This window comes from Hemicordylus capensis, chromosome 4, assembly GCF_027244095.1.
Source record: "Hemicordylus capensis ecotype Gifberg chromosome 4, rHemCap1.1.pri, whole genome shotgun sequence".
In the NCBI taxonomy this organism is placed as follows: domain Eukaryota; kingdom Metazoa; phylum Chordata; class Lepidosauria; order Squamata; family Cordylidae; genus Hemicordylus; species Hemicordylus capensis.
The window spans coordinates 28,113,841-28,135,777 of record NC_069660.1 but is presented as its reverse complement, the minus strand read 5'-3'; the positions used below and the strand labels follow the sequence as shown (position 1 = coordinate 28,135,777).

Genomic DNA, 21,937 nt, shown 5'->3' with positions numbered 1-21,937 from the left:
AGTCCCCAAGCACCACCTTCTGGACCCTCCCTCCAAGAAAGGGCCGGAACCACTGAAACACAGTACCTCTGATTCCCATACTCGAGAGGCAGCCCAGAAGGATACCATGGTCGATGGTATCGAAAGCCGCCAAGAGGTCCAGCAGAACCAACAGGGACACACTCCCCTTGTCTAGTTCCCAGCCTAGGTCATCCACTAGACTGGCCAAGGCAGTCTCAGTCCCATACCCGGGGCGAAAGTCAGATTGAAAAGGGTCCAGATAATCCATATCATCCAAGACCCTCTGCCGCTGAGACGCCACAACATGCTCTATCACCTTGCCCAAAAAGGGCAGGTTAGAGACCGGTCTATAGTTGTCCAGGTTGGAGGGATCAAGGGAGGGCTTTTTTAGTAGTGGTCTTACCACCGCCTCCTTGAGGCACAGTGGCATCCTGCCCTCCCTTAATGAGGCATTAATAGTCACCTCCAACCATCTTCCTGTACCATCCCTGGCAGCTTTTATTAGCCATGAAGGGCAAGGGTCAAGAGCACATGATGTCGCCCGCACACTGCCCAGGATCTTGTCCACATCCTCAGGCTGCACCAACTGAAAAGAATCCAAAACAATGGTACCAGATGGTACCAGAGGCATGTCTGCCGGAACTGCCAAAACTCTGGAGTCCAAATCGGCACGGATGCGAGCGACTTCATCTGCAAAGTGGCAAGCAAACTGATCTCAGCGGGCTGTGGATGATTCCTCCCCCATTACCTGGGGGGATGTGTGGAGCAATGTTTTTACCACACAAAACAGCTCTGTTTGTCTGCACTGAGCAGATGCAATGGAGGTGGAGAAAAAACATTTCTTTGCCGCCCCGACCGCCACGGCGTAGTCCCTAAAATGGGCTCTAGCCCGTGTTCGGTCGGATTCATCACGACTCTTTCTCCAGCGTCATACCAGCCATCGTCTGAGTTGTTTCATCGCCCTAATCTCCGAGGAAAACGAAGGAGCAGATTGGGCTCCACCAAGCTGGAGAGGGTGTTTAGGAGCAACCATGTCAACAGCCCGGGCTGTCTCTCCATTCCAGAGATTGGCCAGGGCCTCAACAGGGTCACCAGCTCTGGACACTGGAAACTCCCCGAAGGCTGTCTGGAATCTAGGCGGATCCATAAGCCTCTGGGGGCAGACCACCCTAATCGGCCCACCACCCCTGCAGAGGGCTGACGGAGCAGTCAAACTAAACTCCACCAGATGATCTGTCCATGACAAGGGAATCATCTTAAATTTCCCCATCTCCAGATCATTTATTCCCTGGTCGGCAAAAAACCAGGTCCAGAGTATGTCCTGCCACTTGGGTAGGGCCCGATACCAACTGAGACAGGCCCATGGAGGCCATGAAATCTTGAGCCGCACCCACTAGAGGCATCTCAGCGTGGACATTGAAGTTCTCCAAAACAATAAGCCTGGGGGAACCCATCCCCGCCAGTTCATGTAGGGAGACTGAAGTGCAGTGGAGTGGTGGATACACCAGCAGAATCCCCAGCCTATCTCGGAGGCCCACCCTCAAGGACAAACATTCGAAATTCTGAGATTGCCTAACCGGGCATCTGGAAACGGGGAGGATCTCTCGATAGATGACTGCAATGCCCCCTCCCCGACCCTCGAGGTGAGGCTGTTGCACGATCTGGAAACCTGGAGGACAGAGCTGAGAGAGACCAACCCCACCCAGCTCATCCAACCAGGTCTCCGTCACACATAGCAGGTCAGCATGCTCATCCACAATCAAATCGTGGATGAGAGATGTTTTAGCATTGACTGACCTGGCATTCAGCAGCACCCTAATCCTCGAGGGAGTGTCCTCAGAGCTCCCTGGGGGTCAGACGGTTGGGAGAAGAGCTGGAAAAAGGAACAGGCCTCAATTGCCTGGACCGTTTCCCCCTGTAACAGCCTGCCCAACTCCCACCACCATACCTCCCTCTGCCCGCTACCTGTGATATTGCTGCCCCCACTCCATCCCCACTTTTCTGCTCTCCCAGACATATCTCCTCAGCCTAACCAACCACAGTTCCTTGGCTTGATTAAAAAAACCCAAATCCAGACCTATGCAGTTTCTTGTTCACACTCTTGCTGACTTCTTTGTAGCAGGAAGGAAGGTCTTCTGGGCCCCCCGGCAGCTCGCCACAAGGACGAGAGCCCTTGTGCTCATGCCAAGAGATTCGCGCCCTTGTGTCAGCCTGCCCTATATAACAGCAGGGCCCCAGCAGCCCAAAGGAGATCACACACACCTGGAGGAGAGGTGGTGCAGAGGCAAAAGACAGCACAGTTCCTTATCAAAGGTTCTTGAGCAAACTTAGCAGTCATGGGATAAGGGGACAGGTTCATGAGTGGATTGGTAACTGATTGAAGGACAGGAAACAGATAGGAATAAATGGACAGTTTTCACAGTGGAGGGAAGTAAGGTCCCACAGAGATCTGTACTGGGACCATTGCTTTTTAATTTATTCATAAATGACGTAGAAGTTGGGGTAAACAGTGAGTTGGCCAAATTTGCAGATGATACCAAACTATTTAGGGTAGTAAAAACCAAAACAGATTGTGAGGAGCTCCAAAAGAATCTCTCCAAACTGGGAGACTGGGCAACAAAATGGCAAATGAGGTTCAATGTAAGCAAGTGTAAAGTGATGTGTATTGGGGCAAATCTTCACTGATAGACCCATCAATGTATATGTGAAGTTGGGGTTTTTTGTGCTTTGGGGCAGAAAACCCCAATTTCACATATACACTGATAGGATATGAGCTGTCACTGTATGACAAGGAGAAGGATCTTGGGGTCATGGTGGAAAGCTAGTTGAAAGTTGAAAATGCAGTGTGCAGCAGCTGTGAAGAAGGCAAATTCCATGCTTGGAATCATTAGGAAAGGGACTGAAAATAAAACTGTTAATAATCATAACGGCCTTATAGAAATCTATGGTGTGGCCACATGTGAAGTACTGTGTACAGTTATGGTCACCGTATTATACGGTGCTGGTCACCATATTATACATTATAGAACTGGGAAAGGTGCAAAAGAGGGCAACCAAGATGATAAAGGGCCTAGAACACCTTCCTTATGAGGTAAGGCTAAAACACCTGATGCTTTTTAGTTTGGAAAAAAGACAACTAAGGAGAGAATTGATAGAGGTCTACAAAATTAGGCATGATGTGGAGAGAGTGGAGAGAGAAAAATTTGCACTTTTAGTGGAGGTACAAGAACTTTTGTCCAAAGGAGCAATAGAATTGGTCTTACTGGAATCCCAGTGGGCAGGGTTCTACTCCCAATAGTTTCATGTTCCAAAAAGAGATGGTGGTCTATGTCTTATTCTGGACTTACGTTCCCTAAACGATTTAATACATACCAGGAAGTTTTGGATGCTGACAATGCAGCAACTCCTCCCCTGTGATCCGGAGAGGAGTAGTTTGCTACTCTAGACCTGAAGGATGCCTATTTTCACATTGCTATCCACCCACGTCACAGAAAATATCTATGTTTCACCATGGGGGACCAGATATTTCAATACACCATACTTCCTTCCGGCTTGTCCACGGCTCCTCACGTATTCACGAAATGCATGAGTGCAATCATCGCACATCTGCAAACTTGGGGGATATTCATCTTCCTTTATTTAGACGCTTGGCTACTTACCTTGTACGATAAAGATCTTCTATTGGACCATATTACTGAGCTTCAGAGACACTCTGGCATCCAGGTTAATTGGAAGACATCCAACCTGTCCCCTCAATGCCCTCTTCCTTACATAAGAACTGTACTCAGTGTGAACCTCAAATGTGCGTTCATTCTGCAAGACCATCAACTAGCAATTTGGAACACTATTTGCTCCTTCCAATCTGACCCAGACCCTGCGTTCCATACAGTGTCTCTTGGGCCTAATGGCTTCTTGCATGTCGATGATGAACTACTCCAGAATATATGTGTCGACTACAGCTATGGCTGCTATCTGTGTTCAAACTGAACATAGACGACCAGGGTCTACAACTCTTTATTCCCAGGCCTGTGTTGGACTCTCCCCACTGGTGGATCCTATCAGAGAACTTCAACCGTCCTCACCCTCAATTTCCGTCACAACAGACGTGTCTTAGACAGCTGGGGTGCTTACTGAGCAGGACTTTATGCTCAGGGCCTTTGGAACCGTCAGCAGACATCTCTGCATATCACTTCTGGCAGTCTTCCTGGCTCTAAAGCCATTCTTTCCTCGCTTGTCCATCAAAATGGTCCAAGTGATGCTGGATAATACAACGGCTATAGCATACATAAATGACATCAAGGGGGCACAGTCTCCAAGTGCAGTCTTCAATCACATTTGGGATTGGTGCATTCACCACCAAATCTACTCCCTGGCTCTCCATATAAAGGGCACCAGAAACATCTTAGCAGACAGCCTCAGTAGGGAAACCAGCACTGCTTGTCAGTATGAGTGGGAACTTCATAACAATGCCCTCACTTTTCTCTTCCAGCAGTGGACCTCCCCAAGTGGACCTCTTTGCCACCCAAGAGAACAAGAAATGCCCAATTTATTGTTCAAGAGCTGCAGTGCGGGGTGGGGTCTTTGGGAGACACTTTCCAGATTCCTTGGACAGGCAGACTTTTCTACTTCTTCCCATCCTATTCAGGGTCATAAGTAAAATATCACTCTAGAGCAGGAATTCTCAGCGTCGGGTCCCCAGATGTTATTGGACTTCAGCTCCAAATCTCCAACCAAAGGCCACTGGGGCTGGGGATTATGGGAGTTGAAGTCCGAGAACATCTGGGGACACAACGTTGATAATCCCTGCTCTAGAGGACAAAATGCATTCTACTCACCCCGTGGTGGCTGAAGCAGCCCTGATTTCCTCTCCTCTTTCATCTGTCTCAGGGCTACCATCTGTGTTGGCACCATCCAGACATTCTCCATCAGAACAAAGGTCAGGTCCTTCACCACAGCCTCCGGACCCTGAATGTGACTGCATGGAGGCTGAATCTTTAGATAATATTCTCCTTCACAAGAGGAAAGCTTCCACCAGGCATAATTACAGCTGTAAATGGAAGAGTTTCTCCATCCATGCATGGTCCAAAATCTTCAACCCCTCCTCAGCCTCTGCCCACCAAGTACTCTGCCCACCAAGTTCTACCTCACCGCTATCAAACAATCTGGTCTGTCTCATTCCTCCATAAAAGTTCATATGTCCACTATGCACCCTGGCTGGGTTCCATATCTCTTTTCTCCCAACTGGACTTCAAGCATTTCCTGAAAGGCCTGAATAACCTTTTCCCTCCAGTTAGGTGACCTGTCGAACCCTGGAGTGTCTTTTTGGTCCTCTTTTCACTCACAGAGGAGCCCTTTGAACCCTTATCATTGGCCTCTATCAAATTACTCACCTTCAAGATGACATTCCTCATCACCATCACAACAGCTAGGAGGGTTAGGAACTCTCCGCCTTGAGAGTTGATGTCCCCTTTACCACTTTCTATCCCAATAAGGTGGTGATGCGCAGTGACCCTGCCTTCTTACCTAAGATAGTGTTTGACTTCCATTTTAATCAAGATATGTTCTTGCACACCTTTTTCTCTAACCCAAGTGTCACCCCTTGAATGTTCCTTGCAACCCTTGGATGTTTAGAGAACCCTTTTGTTTTACATGGCCCCCACTAAAGACTTTAAGCATTCCAACAGATGGCTTGTGACTTTTATTTATTTATTTATTTATTTGATTGATTGATTGATTGATTGATTGATTGATTGATTGATTTCTATACCGCCCTTCCAAAAATGGCTTAGGACGGTTTACACAGAGAAATAATAAATAAATAAGATGGATTCCTATCCCCAGAGGGCTCACAATCTAAAAGAAACATAAGATAGACACCAGCAATAGTTACTGGAGGTACTATGCTGGGGGTGGATAGGGTCGGTTACTCTCCCCTTGCTAAATAAAGAGAATAACCATGTTAAAAGGTGCCTCTTTGCCAAGTTAGCAGGGTCCCACTAAAGGCCAACCCATAGAGATTGTCTGAATGGTTGGTTCAAGATATCCTGCTCTGTTATGAGAAACAAGGTATCACTCTGCCCTCTGTTATTAAGGCTCCTACCTGGTCTTCTGACCAGCCCTTTATTAAAGATTACGCCTTTGACATCTGCTCTGCGGCTAATGCTGGTTTCAGGCATGCAGTTCTTAAGAAGGTTATTTGAATCTTGCTTCTTTTCTTTGAGGAGCTAGCTAATCTCCCATGTTGGGAATGATACAGGACCACCACAAAGATAAACAGGTTGCTCACTAAGGATGTGCACAACCTGTTTGGAGATCCTTTTACGGGCCTCTGAATAGATTTGAACATGGGCGGTTCAGAGGCTCGAAGGTGAGGGGGGACAACTTTAAGGGTGGGGGAGGATGCACTTACCCCTCCCTCTGCTCCCCCCCCCCCGGCATTCTGTTTGTAAAGACTCCATCGGGGTGGCAGCATACCTCCCTGCCGCCCTGTTCCTTCCTTGGCCAGAAGTGTCGGGTGTGCGTATGCATACTGGGCATGTGCACGCCCAACACACATGAGCCCGGTGTGTGCATGCGCACCCAACACTTCCGGCCAAGGAGGGAATGGGGCAGCTGGGAGGTATGCTGTTGCCCCGACAGAGTCTTTACAAATGGAGTGCTGGCAGGGGGAAAGCAGAGGGAGGGGTAAGTGCACCCTCCCCGCCCTTAAAGTTCCACCCCTGCCTTCGAACCAATCCCTGCCAGTTTCATGCACATCCCTGTTCCTCACCTGTAACTTTTGATCTTTTGGTGGTCCAGTATCATGCACAACCCTCCCCCCCCGCCTCCCGGCTCATTGGATGCTATTACCTTCTTTCCTTATTACCCACCTGTTGCTGGTGGTATCCCACAATGCACCGTGCATTGTGGGAGTTCTGGGGGCCTGGACAATGGCTCCCAACTCCCGTACCTCCTTGCTGCTGGGGGAAGCAGTGGAGTGTCTGAGTGCGTGGGATCATGCACCCTGACCCTCCCAGTCCCGGGAGCCAGATTGTATGTGGGAAAGGTGAGCTTCTGCTGCCTTCCCTGCTGCCCACCCAGAAGCCCTCTTACACAATCATGAAAAAAGACTCATTATCTTGTAAAAGAAATAACTTTCTGCAGTTTTATGTTTGTGCATTTTGCCCCACTCACCACTCTCTTATCTTCCGTTAGCAGTTTTTTCCCCTTTGTGTGTGGGTGTTTGTGATTTTAGGTGGGGGCGCTCATTTACTAATTTTTAAATTAAATTTGCACAGCTACTCATTTGCTATAGACATCTTGCCAATTTCTTCTTCCAGTTCAGTTGTTAGAGGGAATGGGAGAGGGTTTCTGAGTTTGTGAAACGCTGATTACTTCCCAGTTCTCTGGAGACATCTCTCTCTTTGTGCATTGAAACTGTGTGTCAATGCATGGGTGCAGTTGTTTGTGTTTCACTGAGCCCACTGTCCCAAGAGAAGGAATTACTTATGCACAGGAAACAGAAGAAAAGTACTGAAACAATGAGGCTGGAATTATATGTGTGGTGACTGCTGTAAATGGTAACCACATGCTTGCTTGCTTGCTTGCTTGCTTGCTTTATGTTTTAGAATATATACTGCTTTTTGACAAAATTCATAAAGCAGTTTACATAGGAGATGAATAAAAATGAAAATTTAAAGGAAATAATATCTGGTTCCTCCTTCCCCCTCTCTGCAACCTCAGTTACAATTTATCTGTATTCTGACAGCACAATATCGTGAATATCTCTGTTGTCTCTGAGAGGCAGCCAACCAGGATGAGAGTGTCTAGGAAAACACACTGAGGCTCTTCACACGATTCATGTGAAGAGCCTCCAGGGGGTTTGCGGGGAGAGTGGGCTTAACCTGCTGTCCCTGCAGACGACCAGCAAGTCTGCTCTGGGCAGCCGCCCACACGATTGCCGGCTCCATCACAGAGCTGGCCGGTGCTGGGGAGTTCAGGGGCCACATGGCCCCCGGAAACTCCAGTATGCCCTGCGCAAGCGTGTGTGTGCAGTATGCTCTGTGCAAGTGTGTGTGTGTGTGGGGGGGGAGAATTTCAACAATCTCCCTTTCCCCTGGAAGAGCACTCTGTGCCACACAAAAATATGTTCCTGAAGGTTGTATAGCCTGGATGTCATCCTGCCTCTGGTTTATTTAGTTCAGAACTACACAACTTCGGCCCTTCTGCAGATCTTGGCCTACAACTGCCATACTCTCTAACTATTGGCCACTGTGACTGAGGATGTAAGGGGTTGGAGTCCAAAGGAAACTAGATATGTAGCCCTGGTTTAGTACATGGACCCAGTAGTTGGTAAGAGAGTACCTAATGTTGTAGTCTCCCCCCCACCCCCCAAGTCCTGCTATGCTGCCTCATCGTGGCGGGGGGTTCCTGGGAGGGATGAGCGAAGTACACTGGGAGTTATACTCCCAGTAGGGTCATGCAAGGTGTGAAGGTTGTCCCAACTGCCCAACTAAAGCAAGCAGGCCCCTATTTGGGCAGCAGCAATATAGGAAGGATGGTCACTTTAGTGACAATGGCAACATTTCATACTGCGCAGGAGAAGGCAATGGTAAACCACTCCTATATTTTCCAAGAAAACCACATGGATAGACAGTATAGAATGATTGTTGATGTAGTGCTGGATGATGTCTCCCTCAGGTCGGATGGTCCTCAACATCCTACTGAGGAAGAGCTGAGGATCTCTCAGAGTACCATTGGTGTTTATGACGCAGTTAGCAATGACAGTACTTGGGTACAATGAGGCCCGTGACTGACTAATATCAATTAGATTTCATGGACATCCATTTAACATTTTCCAAGTCTATGCCCCAACGACTGATGCAGAAGAAGAGGAAATAGATGAGTTTTATGCTAAAGTTCAGTCTGAAATTGACAGAACATGCAAACAAGATGTGGTGGTTGGAGAGTGGAATGCCAAAATTAGAAATGGTAAGTAGGAAAACACATTTGGACTGTATGGCTTAGGAAACAGAAATGAGGCAGGATAATGACTTATTAGTTTCTGCCAATCCAACAATCTCTTCATTGCTAACACATCCTTCAAACAACCAAAGCAGTACCTATAAACATGGACATCACCAGATGGAGTACACAGAAATCAAATTGATTGGTGCAAGGAGGTGGAAGAGCTCAGTTATAACAGCAAAGACATGGCTGGGGGCCGATTGTGGAACAGCTCATGAACAGCTCATGTGCAAGTTCCAAGTCAAGCTAAAAAGGAAAAACAAAGCTATCCAGTTTCCATGATATGATCTTGAGAATGTAACCATCATTTTCAAGGAGAATATCAGGAACCACTTTGAAGTTCTGAACCTCATTGATAGGGAACCAGAGGAACTGTGGAATGAAATCAAAGAAGTTGTTAAGGACAAGTATGAAAAGAGATTCCCAAACACCATGAAACTGAAAAAAGCAAAATGGATGTCAGAACAGACAGTGGAAATTGCCAAGAAGAGGAGAGAAACCAAAGTCAAGAAAGATATAGACCTAATGAAGGAACCAAACAAGGAATTTCATAAAGCTATTAGAAGAGACAAAGGGCAGTGCTACAATGAAATCTGTAAAGTCCTTGAGGACAATTGAGAAAGCCAAAGAATACAAAAAAGAAGTCAATATGTGCTTTATTGACTACAGAAAAGCCTACAAATATTATGTCCGCCATGTCAAGCTGTGGAATGTCCTTAGGAAAATGGGTATCCCAGAACATCTCATTGTTCTCATAAGAAACCTACCGTATAGATAGGACCGAAAGCCACAGTCCAGATGGAAGATGGTGAAACAGAATGGTTCCAAATCGGCAACGGAGTAAGACAAGGCTGTATACTTTCTCCTCATTTATTCAACTTATATGCTGAACATATACTGAGAGAAGCTGGACTGGAAGAAGATGAGCATGGTTTTAAAATTAGAGGAAGAAACATCAATAACCTGTGCTACACTGATGACACCACTCTGATAGCTGACAATGCAGATGATCTGCGAGCTCTAGTAATGAAAGTCAGGGAGCACAGGGGAAAAAATGGAACTACAACTAAATGTCAGGAAGACTAGACTAATGACAACGGGTACAGCAACCAGCCTCAGAACTGATAATGAAGACATTGAAGAGGTGGATAGCTTCTGCCTTTTAGCATCGACCATCAACAGTAAAGGATCCAGCAGTCAATAAATATGCCGCAGACTAGCACTTGGTAGGGTTGCAGTGAGGCTTGGGAAGGATATTTAGATGCTGTGACATGTCTATACCTACAATGCAAAAGCTGGATTTTGAAGAAGCAAGATAGAAAAAGTATTGATGCTTCTGAATTTTGGTGCTGGAGAAGACTTTTGAGGATACCTTGGACAGCCAGGAAAACAAACAAATGGATCATAGAACAAATCAATCCAGAATTTTCACTTGAGGCACAAATGACCAGGCTCAAACTATCATACTTCGGACACATTATGCAAAAACCCAGTTCCCTTGAGAAGTCCATAATGCTGGGGAAAGAGAAGGAGAGGACAACCATAACAAGGTGGATGATGAAAGTTTGGGCGGTATAGAAGTTAAATAAACAAATAAAGAACGAACGAACTAACTAACTAACTAACTAATGACAGCAATGAATGCACCTCTGAGCGACCTTAAAGGCCAAGTTGAAGACAGATCATCCTGGAGAGAATCTCTCTATGTGGTTGCTAAGAGTCAGTCAGTCAATCAATCAATCAATCAGTGCTGTAGTGTTCCTGAAGCTAAGTAAATAACGGCTAGACTTATGCCTGGATGAAAGGCCACTGGGAGATAATATGCACTGAACGTTCTGAAGGAAGGAACAGGGTATACATGCAATAATAATATTTGTGTTTCTAAATAATTGAGTGAAATGTTATGGTATTTACTGGCAATGTTTTCTGATCTAATTTTTCCCCTTTGTGTATGCAGATTAGAAGTGACACTTCTCAACTATTGGATGAAGTAATTCCACTCATTAAAGTCAAGGTGCTGGAAATGCATAACATCTATACAAAAGTAGATAAACTAGAGGTTTGTGGATTACATCCTTTTTGTCCAGAAGATTGTGCATTTGAAAGTTTTTTTCCCTTTTCTGAATTTGTGCAGAGGATTTGTAACTAGCCACCCTCTTGTTTGCCAGTAGCAAGTAAAGCTGCATTGAGGTGAACAAGTGAGTCTCAATTTTCTCTTTAAACCTTGATATTAATATTAGAAGACAATATAACCGAAAGCATAGCCTCTATAATGTATATCTGTTTTACAGAGGGTTTTAGTCTGGCAGCCATATGTGGCCTCTCCTTTAAAGAACTTGCAACCCTTAGCATTATGTTGGAAGAACACTATAGGAGAGCCACAGTTAGCACAGTGTGGTACTAATGTCGGCTGCACATTATGGCTCCTTCCCTGTCTTCTAGCAGTGATCTGAATAGGATTGTCACAGCCCCAGTCTCCTTTGCAGGTCTTCATGCACCGAATTAGTGTACCTGTCACTCACAAAAGCACTGCAGTTGCTGGAGGAAGCCATCATCCAGAAGATATTTTTGAAGGTTAAGATTAGGGGTGTGCATGGAACCGGTTTGTGAACTTCAGACCGAATTCAGACTGGACCATGGTCTGTGAACCGGTTCAGTCAAACCGACTGACTTGTCTGGTCCATCTGACCAAACCAACTCAAGCTGGTTCGAGCACCTGTAAATGGGAATCCAGTGAAGAATTCCCCTTTGCTTCCAAATGTAATAAAAGACAGCAGTGCCACCACTGCTGAGGGTTGGGGGAACATCATAGAGGCCTGACTGTATATGCCTTCTCTTTTCAGTTTTAAAGGCACTGGTCTCTTGCTGCTCCCCTGCTGCCTTTTATTACCTTTGGAAGCAAAGGGAAATTCTCACCATATTCCCCTTTACAGGCAGTCGAACTGACAAACTGGTCCACAGATGAACAGGGTTCAGTCTGGTTCAGTTGTGGACTGACCCCTTTAGCTGGGGCTGGTCCGGTCCGTGACCAAACTGCTTGAACTGGCCCAGTTTGCTGCAGATCAGTTCAACTGCAGACCATTTTGGCATACCCTAGTTAGGATATGGAACTAGGATGGTACTGAAATCTAGTGAAAGTAATACTAGCAGTGCAATCTTAAGCACAGTTATTCAACAATAAGACCACGTATATTCAGTGGGACTTGTGCCCTAGTAGTTGCAGCCTAAATCTTTTTACCTCTTTTCCATGTCAACAACTCTAGGCATTTGTGAAAATGGCTGGACACCATATTTCTTTCTTAGAAGATCAAGTGCTCCAAGCAGAGAAGGCTCATGCCATCATTCCCTGCACTGTCCAGAAAGTGCTTGGATCTCTAGCTATTCATTCATTTAAAAACGTAAGTGTGGAAATTCTTTGATACATTGTTGTGGGTGGGTGGGGTGAATCTGTTGAAAATGCCATTCTCTGTGTCATTCATTTCATCTAGTACTGTTATTTATTACGACTATTGTGCAGTATTACCATGCATGCTTAAAAGGGTGTTTTTTTTTTAAAGGTGACTGCATTTTAATGAAGGGGAGAAGGCTAGTTAAATAAGGCATGAGGCTCTATTCAGAATAACATTTTGAGCCCAACATGTTGATCAAGGCTGTTCTTAGTCTGCATGTGCACTCCCATCTACCACATCTGAAATACAGAGGATACATCTATTCAGTTCCTTGTACCAGTGCTAGAATTCTTGTTCCTTGTACCAGTTCCAGGTTCTAATGAGGGTTCTGATGAATGCTACCATTCATTTTTCATTTTATTAATGAATTTGCTAAGTGACTTCCAGACATTTAATGGAGCAGTGCTCCGTCAGTGGAGCTCCTTCCATTCATGGAACATTATACTCATGAAAGGGGTTCTTCTGCTCATGCAAGGATCACTTGTGTGAGTGCAATCCTCCTTCCATGAATGAAAGGAGCTTCTGCTGATGAAACACTGCTCCTCCATTAAAGGTATGGATGACACCCAATGTATTTATCAATCTAGACAAAATTGTCATGAACCCCAAGTCTGACACTGAGAACTCTCAAGATGAAGTGGGGCCCAAAGGGCCTCAACCTTCAAAATCAGGGTCCCCTGTGTGTGCTAACCCCTCATCATTCCCCTACCGTTATCCTCTGACTCAGAGAATGAAGCAGAGGCACCACAACCTCCACCAGCAACTATCCAGTTCTGCCTTAGTCAGTGCCTGGAAAACAGGGCATAGGTTCTTTAAGACCTGGGACATTCCAGGCTCAAGCGGAGCTACATTTCTGGCTGCTCTGCCTAAGGCTTCAGTTTGCTTCTGCCTTTTACTGAAGCAACTTCCTTGTGTGGGTGCATTCTGGTTTATCTTAGTTCCCTGCTCTTGTGATTTCCTCGCTCCTGGCCCCCTGCTCATTTTGACTCCAGCTTAGCTTGTTCCTGTTGGATTGACCTTCTGACTCTTGACTTTCTGCTTATTTGACCCTGGCTTGGCTCACTGCTGTAAATCTAATTCCTGGCTTCTGTCCTCTTACTTGTCTTGACTTTGGCTTAGCCCACTCCTTTTGAACTGACTACCTGCTTCTGTCTTGATCTCCAATTTATCAACTCTGGTTTAGTTTGCTCTGATGGTTGTTTCCTGGCTCCTCTCTCCTGATTGACTCTTTTCTAACACACTTGTCCCACCCAGACACAACAAAAACAGATAACACATTCATTACATATTCAACATAATCACCTACAGATCAATTAACTTAGAAAACACTAAATATGATCATTACTTTTATTCCAGAAGATCTCAAAATTCATCCATTTCTGTATAAATTCTCTGTTTGTACACACATTATAAGTTTGTGCAAACATTTGCTGACATGTAGATGCTGTACATGCGGAGACCAAAGACACATGGGACCAACTTGTGAAGGGCATCCTCTTGAGTGTAGGGGCATGATTTTTGTTTTCAAAGGAAGCAGTGCTGCTCCGCTGCCCTGAAGCAGTTTAAAATCATTCTACAACAGCCCCATTGCTTCATCCTCAGGGCTGCTTTTAAAGTTGTATAGAAGCCCCAGCAGGTCCCTACCATCAACAGAGGGCTGCTTGTCATGTCTGACACTAAATCATAAATCTGCTTCAGTGTATAATGTGTTAAATAATTGTCTTTCATATCTGATAACAGATTTCCCGTTTTCTCTCCCACTCATCACTACATGGCATCTTAAGCTGGAAACCCAAAATATTTTCCCCATTTTTTTAAAAAAAGAGGGTGTACTTTTGTTCTGAATCTCCAATAACACTGAATGAATATTGCCCACTAGCTCTTTTCTAAAAAAAAAAAGAAGGTAAGTGGATTCTATCTTCATTTTAAGTAAAGACTTACCTCATTACCCACGGATCCAGCATCTATGGTTTCACATATCCGCGGTCGGGGAACTGACCCCTGACCTCGGAATACGCGGGTGGGGGGAGGGTTAAATCCACATATCCACGGGTTGGGGAAGCCCCAGAAATGACCTCAGAGGTAATTTCTGGCCACCATTTTGAGCATGGGAGCCATTTTGTGGCTCATTCCGTTTTAAACAACCACCACCCACTTTTTCATGGAAAATTGTGGAATAATAGCAAAATTCAGACTTCTGGGGGGCATTGCTGGACTACTGGAGTCTCATAGAGCACAGTATGTTACTTTGCATTTTTTGCCCATTTTTTGCCATGTTCTGCAAGATTTTTGGGCCTCCAAGAACCTAACCCCCACAATCACATAGACTGTAATGACACAGTATTCATGGTTTCGCTATCTGCGGTAATTGCAGAGAACAGAACTCCTGTGAATACTGAGGTCCACCTGTACAAAAGCATGACTAAAATGTAATAAGGGTTAAGTTAGTCACATCAAATAAGCCTGTGTATGCAGCCCTCATCAAGTCCTATCTCATTCCTTATCCACAAGATTAATCTTTTCTCAGAAATCCAGGAAAATCTAATTTATTTATTTAATACATTTTAACCCTGCCTTTCACCTTGAAATAAAACTGATAAAATAATGTAGAATACATTTTGTTCTTGAATTTGTTTGGTATTCATAGCAAACTATCTGGCAGCAGAGCAGCAAATAATATTATATACCATTAAAAGCATGGGAGACAGATTGTGCCTGGCACCAGAAAGTTAGCAATGAATGCACCAAACAAACACATTTAGATAAAGAGTTTCATAGTTAGAGTGCCACCTCAGAAAAGACTCTCTCATCCAGGGTTCGCTCCAGTTTGGGTGATGGGCTTGACATGGCCTTTAGTGGGGCTCCCTTTCCCTTTCCAGAAAGAGGAGGGCCTGCATCACAAGGTATCATCTTCAAGCCACTGCCAAGGGCCCAATGCCGTGGGATCCCCCACCACAGATGCCTGCACCCTGCCCTGCCCCCCCCCGCCATGGGTTGGGCTCATTCAGTAGCTGACAGCTAGGTGGGCCTCCCTGACCTTACCTTAGTGGGGAAAGATTATTATTCTTTTTGTTTCTTTTGCTGCTGCTGTGGCAGAAGTAGAAACAATAATATTCTACTGGTCTGTGCCTCACATCCACCATTTTTACTCCACAGTAATCCTGACTGATGTAGCACATGGCCATGCTGTGTTGGGCATTGTGGGGGAGAAATGTCAGACCCAAAGCAACCGCCAGTTCAAATAACATTTTTTCTTTTACTTCTGCAGCTGCACAAGAATTATTATTTTTTAAATCACCAGGATAAGGAGACCCATCGAGCCATCAGCTGCTGGCTGGGTCCAGTCCTTCTGGGGGTTCAGGGCAAGCATCAGTAGTAAGGCCCTTCAGGGTGCTGGGTCTTTGGCAGCAGCTTGAGGGCACTGCCTTGTGATGCCAGCCCTGCTGTTTCTGGTATCTACCCACTTTATCTCTGCAGGCAAGGGCAGCTAGAAGAGAGCTTCAGAAGATGCACTTGGTTGTCAAGCAGGTTCATATTGTGTGTGGGGGTGGGGGGAGTGGAGAAAGTGGTCCTTTAGATATTGAGGTCCAAAGCCATGTAGGCCTTTGAAAGTCAAAACCAGCACTTGATTTATGCTTTGAAGCAAACTGGAAAGTGGTGAAGATCTTTTAGCACTGGAGTAATATGTTCACTGCTGCTTAAGAACCTGGCCACTGAACATAAGAACAGCCCTGCTGGATCAGGCCCAAGGCCCATCTAGTCCAGCATCCTGTTTCGCACAGTGGCCCACCAGATGCCGCTGGAAGCCACAGACAGGAGTTGAGGGCGTGCCTTCTCACCTGCCATTACTCCCCTGCAACTGGTACTCAGAGGCATCCTGCCTTTGAGGCTGGAGGTAGCCCACAGCCCTCCGACTAGTAGCCATTGATAGACCTCTCCTTCATGAAGTCATCCAAACCCCTCTTAAAGCCATCCAGGTTGTTGGCTGTCACCACATCATGTGGCAGAGAGTTCCACAAGTGGATCATGCGTTGTGTGAAAAAGTACTTCCGTTTGCTGGTCCTAGACCTCCTGGCAATCAATTTCATGGAGTGACCCCTGGTTCTAGTGTTGTGTGAGAGGGAAAAGAATCTCTCTCTCTCTCTCTCCACTTTCTCCACACCATGTGTGACCTTATAGACCTCTATCATGTCTCCCCGCAGTCGTCTTTTTTCTAAACTAAAAAGCCCCAGGTGTTGTAGTCTTGCCTCATAAGAAAGGTGCTCTAGGCCCCTGATCATCTTGGTTGCCCTCTTCTGTACCTTCTCCAGTTCAACAATGTCCGGTTTTTTGGTTTTTTTTGCTTTTAAAATTTTTATTGGTTTTTACAATATCTTAACAATCTCATTACATCCCATTAAACAAATGTTGACTTCCCGCTCGCCAATCTGTGCGAATCACTAATTATACAATTCAACCATTGCTATAGTAATTCAAAACATATATCCTATACCTTACAAACTCGATTTTACTCTACTCAACCTGCTATTATTACTAAATTTCAAACCCTGCTGAAAAGTCCATATTAGAAAAATAGTTCTTTAAGTATAGTAATAATGGTTTCCAATCTTCTTTAAAACATTCCAGGTTTTCATCCCTTATCAGTACTGTAAGTTTTGCCATCTCAGCATATTCCAAAGTTTTTATCTGCCAATCTTCTTTTGAGGGCATTTCATTGTTCTTCCATTTCTGCGCATATACTATTCTAGCCGCCGTGGTTGCATACATAAAGATTGTTAAATTCCTTCTGGAAAACTCTCCTTGCGTTATTCCCAGCAGGAAGGATTCTGGTTTCTTAGGAAATGTCATTTTAAAAATTTTCTTCAACTCATTATATATCATATCCCAGAAAGCCTTTGCTTTCCCGCAAGACCACCACATATGAAAAAAAGTTCCTTCACGGTGTCCACATTTCCAGCATTTGTTTGGAACATTTTTATACATTAATGCTAATTTTTTGGGTGTCAAATACCACCTGTACATCATCTTATAATAATTTTCTTTTAAGGTATAACATGCGGTAAACTTTAAATCCATTTTCCATAATTTTTCCCAAGCTGCCATATCTATATTGTGACCCAGATCTTGAGCCCATTTTATCATAGTCGTTTTAACCACTTCATCTCTTATCTCCTCCAGAAGCAGCAGCTTATACATCTTAGAAAATAATTTTTCATCATTTTCACACAGCTCCTTCTCAAATCTCGACATTTGCTCCTCAAATCCAACTTTAAGATCCTTCTTATAAATTTCATTTAACTGATGGTAGTGAAACCAGTTACTAACCAGATTTTGTACTTGTTAGGTTTTTTAACTTACAGCCCTTTTCTTGGCAACATAACAAATCCCTATAGGTACCCCAATGAGGTTGCATATTTATCTCTTTACGTGCTAAAGCTTCAATTGGAGATAGCCATAATGGAGTTTTAAATTCCAACCATTTTTTATATTTTACCCACACTCTCATTAGACTCCTTCTCACATAGTGATTAAGAAAATCTTTATGCATTTTAGTTTTATCATACCACAGATATGAATGCCATCCAAACCTTCTATCAAATCCTTCCAGATCAAGTATTTTGGGATTTCTTAATGTTATCCATTCTTTTAACCATGTCAAACAGCCAGCATCAAAATACAAACTTAAATCTGGCAGGGTAAGACCACCTCTTTCTTTAGCATCTGTTAAATTTTAAAATTTAATTCTTGGTCTTTTCCCTTGCCAAACAAATTTGGTTGTGTCCTTTTGCCATTGCTTGAAACAAGTTAAGGTGTTGATTATGGGGATAGTCTGAAAAAGAAAGAGCATTTTAGGTAAAACATTCATCTTCACAACTGAAATTCTTCCCATTAAAGATAAGTTCATTCTAGTCCATCTTTGCAAGTCAGTTTTTACTGTATTCCATATTTTAATATAATTATTTGAAAACAACAAAGAGTTTTTGTTTGTCAACCAGACGCCCAAGTATTTAATTTTCTTCTCGACTTCCAGCTCACTTATTTCAAAAAGTCTGTCTTTAGATTTCTGATCCATATTTTTTGTCAACACCTTCGTTTTAATCTTATTTATATAAAACCCAGCCAGTTGGCCAAATTGTTGTATTTTTTCCAAGAGTCTTCCGATCTTCTCTAATGGATTTTCTAGAAAGAACACTACATCATCCGCAAAGGCTCTAAGTTTATACTCCTGTTTCCCAACTTTTGGGCCTTGTATTTGATCATCTTCTCTAATACTTCTACAAAGCACTTCCAGTACTAATATAAAAAGTAATGGAGAGAGTGGACAGCCTTGTCTAGTTCCTTTTTGTATTTTACAATTATCTAATAGTTCCCCATTTATAATAATTTTAGCATATTGCTCCGAATATATTATCTTAATAGCCCTAATAAAATTATTTCCAACTCCCATTACATCCAGTAGCCTTGACAAAAACTGCCAGGAGACATTATCAAATGCTTTCTCTGCATCCAGAAAGATCATAGCTATCTGTTTATCACTATGTTTTTCGTAATACTCCAGTACATTCAAGACTGTTCTCACATTGTCTCTTAATTGCCGTTTTGGCAAAAAGCCTGCTTGATCTTCATGAATATAAAGTCTTAATACAACCTTCATTCTCCTTGCCAAAATGGCAGCAAAAAGTTTATAATCATTATTTAAGAGTGAGATTGGCCTGTAGTTCTTGACTTGCGTTAAATCTTGATCCGGTTTTGGAATTAACAATTAACAAGCCTAACAAATCTAAACCCCTCCTCCCGGCACCAACGTCTCATCCACACATTGAAACCCCTCAGCTCTGCATGTCTCACTGTACTTGTGCGTGGAACAGGTAGCATTTCTGAGAATACTACCTTGGGGGTCCTGGACTTCGAAATGCTACCTATCAGCCTAAATTTGGCTTCCAGGACCTCCCGACTGCATTTCCCCACATTGTTGGTGCCGACGTGCACCACGACAGCGGTTTCCTCCCCAGCACTGCCTAGGAGCCTGTCTAGACGCTGCGTAATGTCCGCAAGCTTCGCACCAGGCAGGCAAGTCACCGTGCGGTCAACACGCGGGTCACAAACCCATCTCTCTATCTCTCTAATGATCGAATCACCAACTACAACGAGGCCCCCACCCCCCAGAGGAGTATCCCCTGTGTGAGAGGATATGGGCTCATCATCCACGGAAGGGGTCCCTTCTAAAGGAGCATTTCCCTCTTCCTCAGACCAATGTCCTCCTTGCCCAAGACCTTCATTCTCCCTGACAGCAGAGGAGCTACCAGCCCTGGAGTGGGATGCCTCTATCAGATCCCTTAAGGTCTCGTCCGCATGCCTCTCTGAGCTTCTCCAGATCCGCCACCTTGGTCTCAAGGGAACGGATTTGTTCCCTGAGAGCCAGGAGCACCTTGCACCGAGCACACACCCATGACTTCTGCCCATGGGGCAAATAGTCATACATGTGGCACTCTGTGCAATACACTGGGAAGTGCCCCTTCCCCTGCTGACCTTCTATCTTCATACTGTTTTAGTTGGCTGTTTACAGTATTTAGGAAGCTTATTGTCCGTTTATTAGATAGTTTATTAGGATAGGTCTCAGCTGTAATGGTCAACTACATTCATTGCATTCAATATGAGTTGAACTTTCCTCAGATGCAGCCCCACACATAATGCATTGCAATAATCTAGTCTGGGTGTTACTAGAGCATGGATAACTGATCAGATAAATTTGATAAAAAGTGTGAACATGGTCATGCTCTATTCTGTTCTAGTATCTCATTTTGATTCTTTTACATGCTTAGGCTTTGTTCCCTTCTTTAAATAGAAATCAGAAAAGAGAATAAATCAGAACAGAAGATATTTCTTCCACATTATTTAGAAAGATCTGAAGAAAGAATAACTTTTCAAGATCTCCCCCCACTGCTTGAACATCAAAGCAATTTTTTTTGCCAAGCAGAACACTTGCAGAGTATTAGAATATTGTTTAATTTTCCAAAGTGCCAACAAGGAGGTCTCTTGCTCCAAAATATTACTATAATATTATTGACACTGCAGAGGTGCTTGCTAAGGGCATGGCCAGATGGAAACATAATATATTCCCAGTGCAGTGCCCTGAACTGGAAATGCAGAAAACATGCAAAGCAGGTGCCTTCGATGTACAGATGACTCTCCTGTGGCCATGTCACACACAAGGCTGAAATTTATTTTTGTTTGCATAGCAATGTAAATATATTGATTAGAATGCACAATCTATATAAATTGGGTTTCTTTTGCATTTTGTTCTGCATTAACAACATTCACACATGGTACAAGTAGCCAGAGAGAGGCTAAATGGTTATTTTTATTGTTGTATATGCAGAAGGCATTTGGACTGGTTCACAATGCGTGTATATTACATGATCTCTCATCACTTGATTATCCAGTGCTTGAAGACAGGCAACTAATTTTGAAACTGTCTTCATTCAAAACTACTGTTTCACTTGGCACCAAGTGATAATACATGTTCTGTCTGCAACTATTAAGATTCCACATTCACATCTGCAGTCATCACTAAAAGTCAATGAATGATGAACTGGTGCAAAGTTAGCACAGCATAAGTCTTACCAAGTAGACTGCATGCAGACCCTGGCCCTGTGCTCCCTACCACCAATGCGATGAATGTTCCAAGATAGGCAAGAAAGTCAGGTGGGATGGATAGAGAACATGACTAAATGTCACTTGGTGTATATCCATCCTCCTTCAAAAATTATTGTCAGGATGTGCCTTCATAGGTACTGGTTCCAGAAGTCTTCTAAAACTGTTTAGCTGAATTGCATATCTTATCTGCTTGAGGAGCTGAGAGATGTGGTATAAGGAGAAGAAAAATAATACATGTATGTGTTCTCTTATACACTGAAGAGCAGTAGTGTAGCAGTGAAAAGCATGAGCTGGGAAAGTCCTCTGTTCAGATTAATAATAAGCCACTTAGTGAAGCCACTGTTCTCTCAGGCTTAATTTCCCCCACCTGCGCTATAGGGATAATAATACTAGAGGTGTTGTAAGAATAACTGAGATGATATCGGTTAAGCAATGTGCTAGATAAATGCTAAATTTTTATACACCAGAGAGAAGGTACAGTGAGGGAAATAAGTATTTGATCCCCTGCTGATTTTGTCCATTTGCCCTCTGACACAGAAATGACCAGGCTATAATTGGAATGGTAGGTTTATTGTAGCTGTGAGAGACAGAATAACAACAAACAAACCCTCAAAAGCCCAGTGCCCAAAAGTCAGCAATGGATTTGCATTGTAGTGAGGGAAATAAGTATTCGATCCCCTATCAACCAGCAAGATTTCAGGCTCCCAGGTGTCTTTTCACTATATGCAGGTAACGAGCTGAGATGAGGAACACCCTCTGTAAGGGAGTGCTCCTAATCCCAGCTTGTTACAGTACCTGTATAAAAGACATCTGTCCATAGAAGC

The 21,937-nt window shown here is 44.0% G+C and overlaps 1 protein-coding gene across 5 annotated transcripts in view; it reads left to right on the top strand.

Moving 5' to 3' along the window:
- Positions 1–21,937, top strand: part of BCAS4 (breast carcinoma amplified sequence 4) — a 101,597-nt gene that overhangs the window by 36,655 nt on the left and 43,005 nt on the right. For all 5 annotated transcript variants that reach the window (XR_008307005.1, XM_053249455.1, XM_053249458.1 and 2 more), the window contains 2 exons: positions 10,964–11,065; positions 12,270–12,404. Coding sequence is in view for 4 of the 5 variants with exons in the window: in XM_053249455.1 (XP_053105430.1) it covers positions 10,964–11,065; positions 12,270–12,404 (237 nt within the window). In the remaining variant the exon portion in view is untranslated. The remainder of the gene's footprint in view (positions 1–10,963; positions 11,066–12,269; positions 12,405–21,937) is intronic.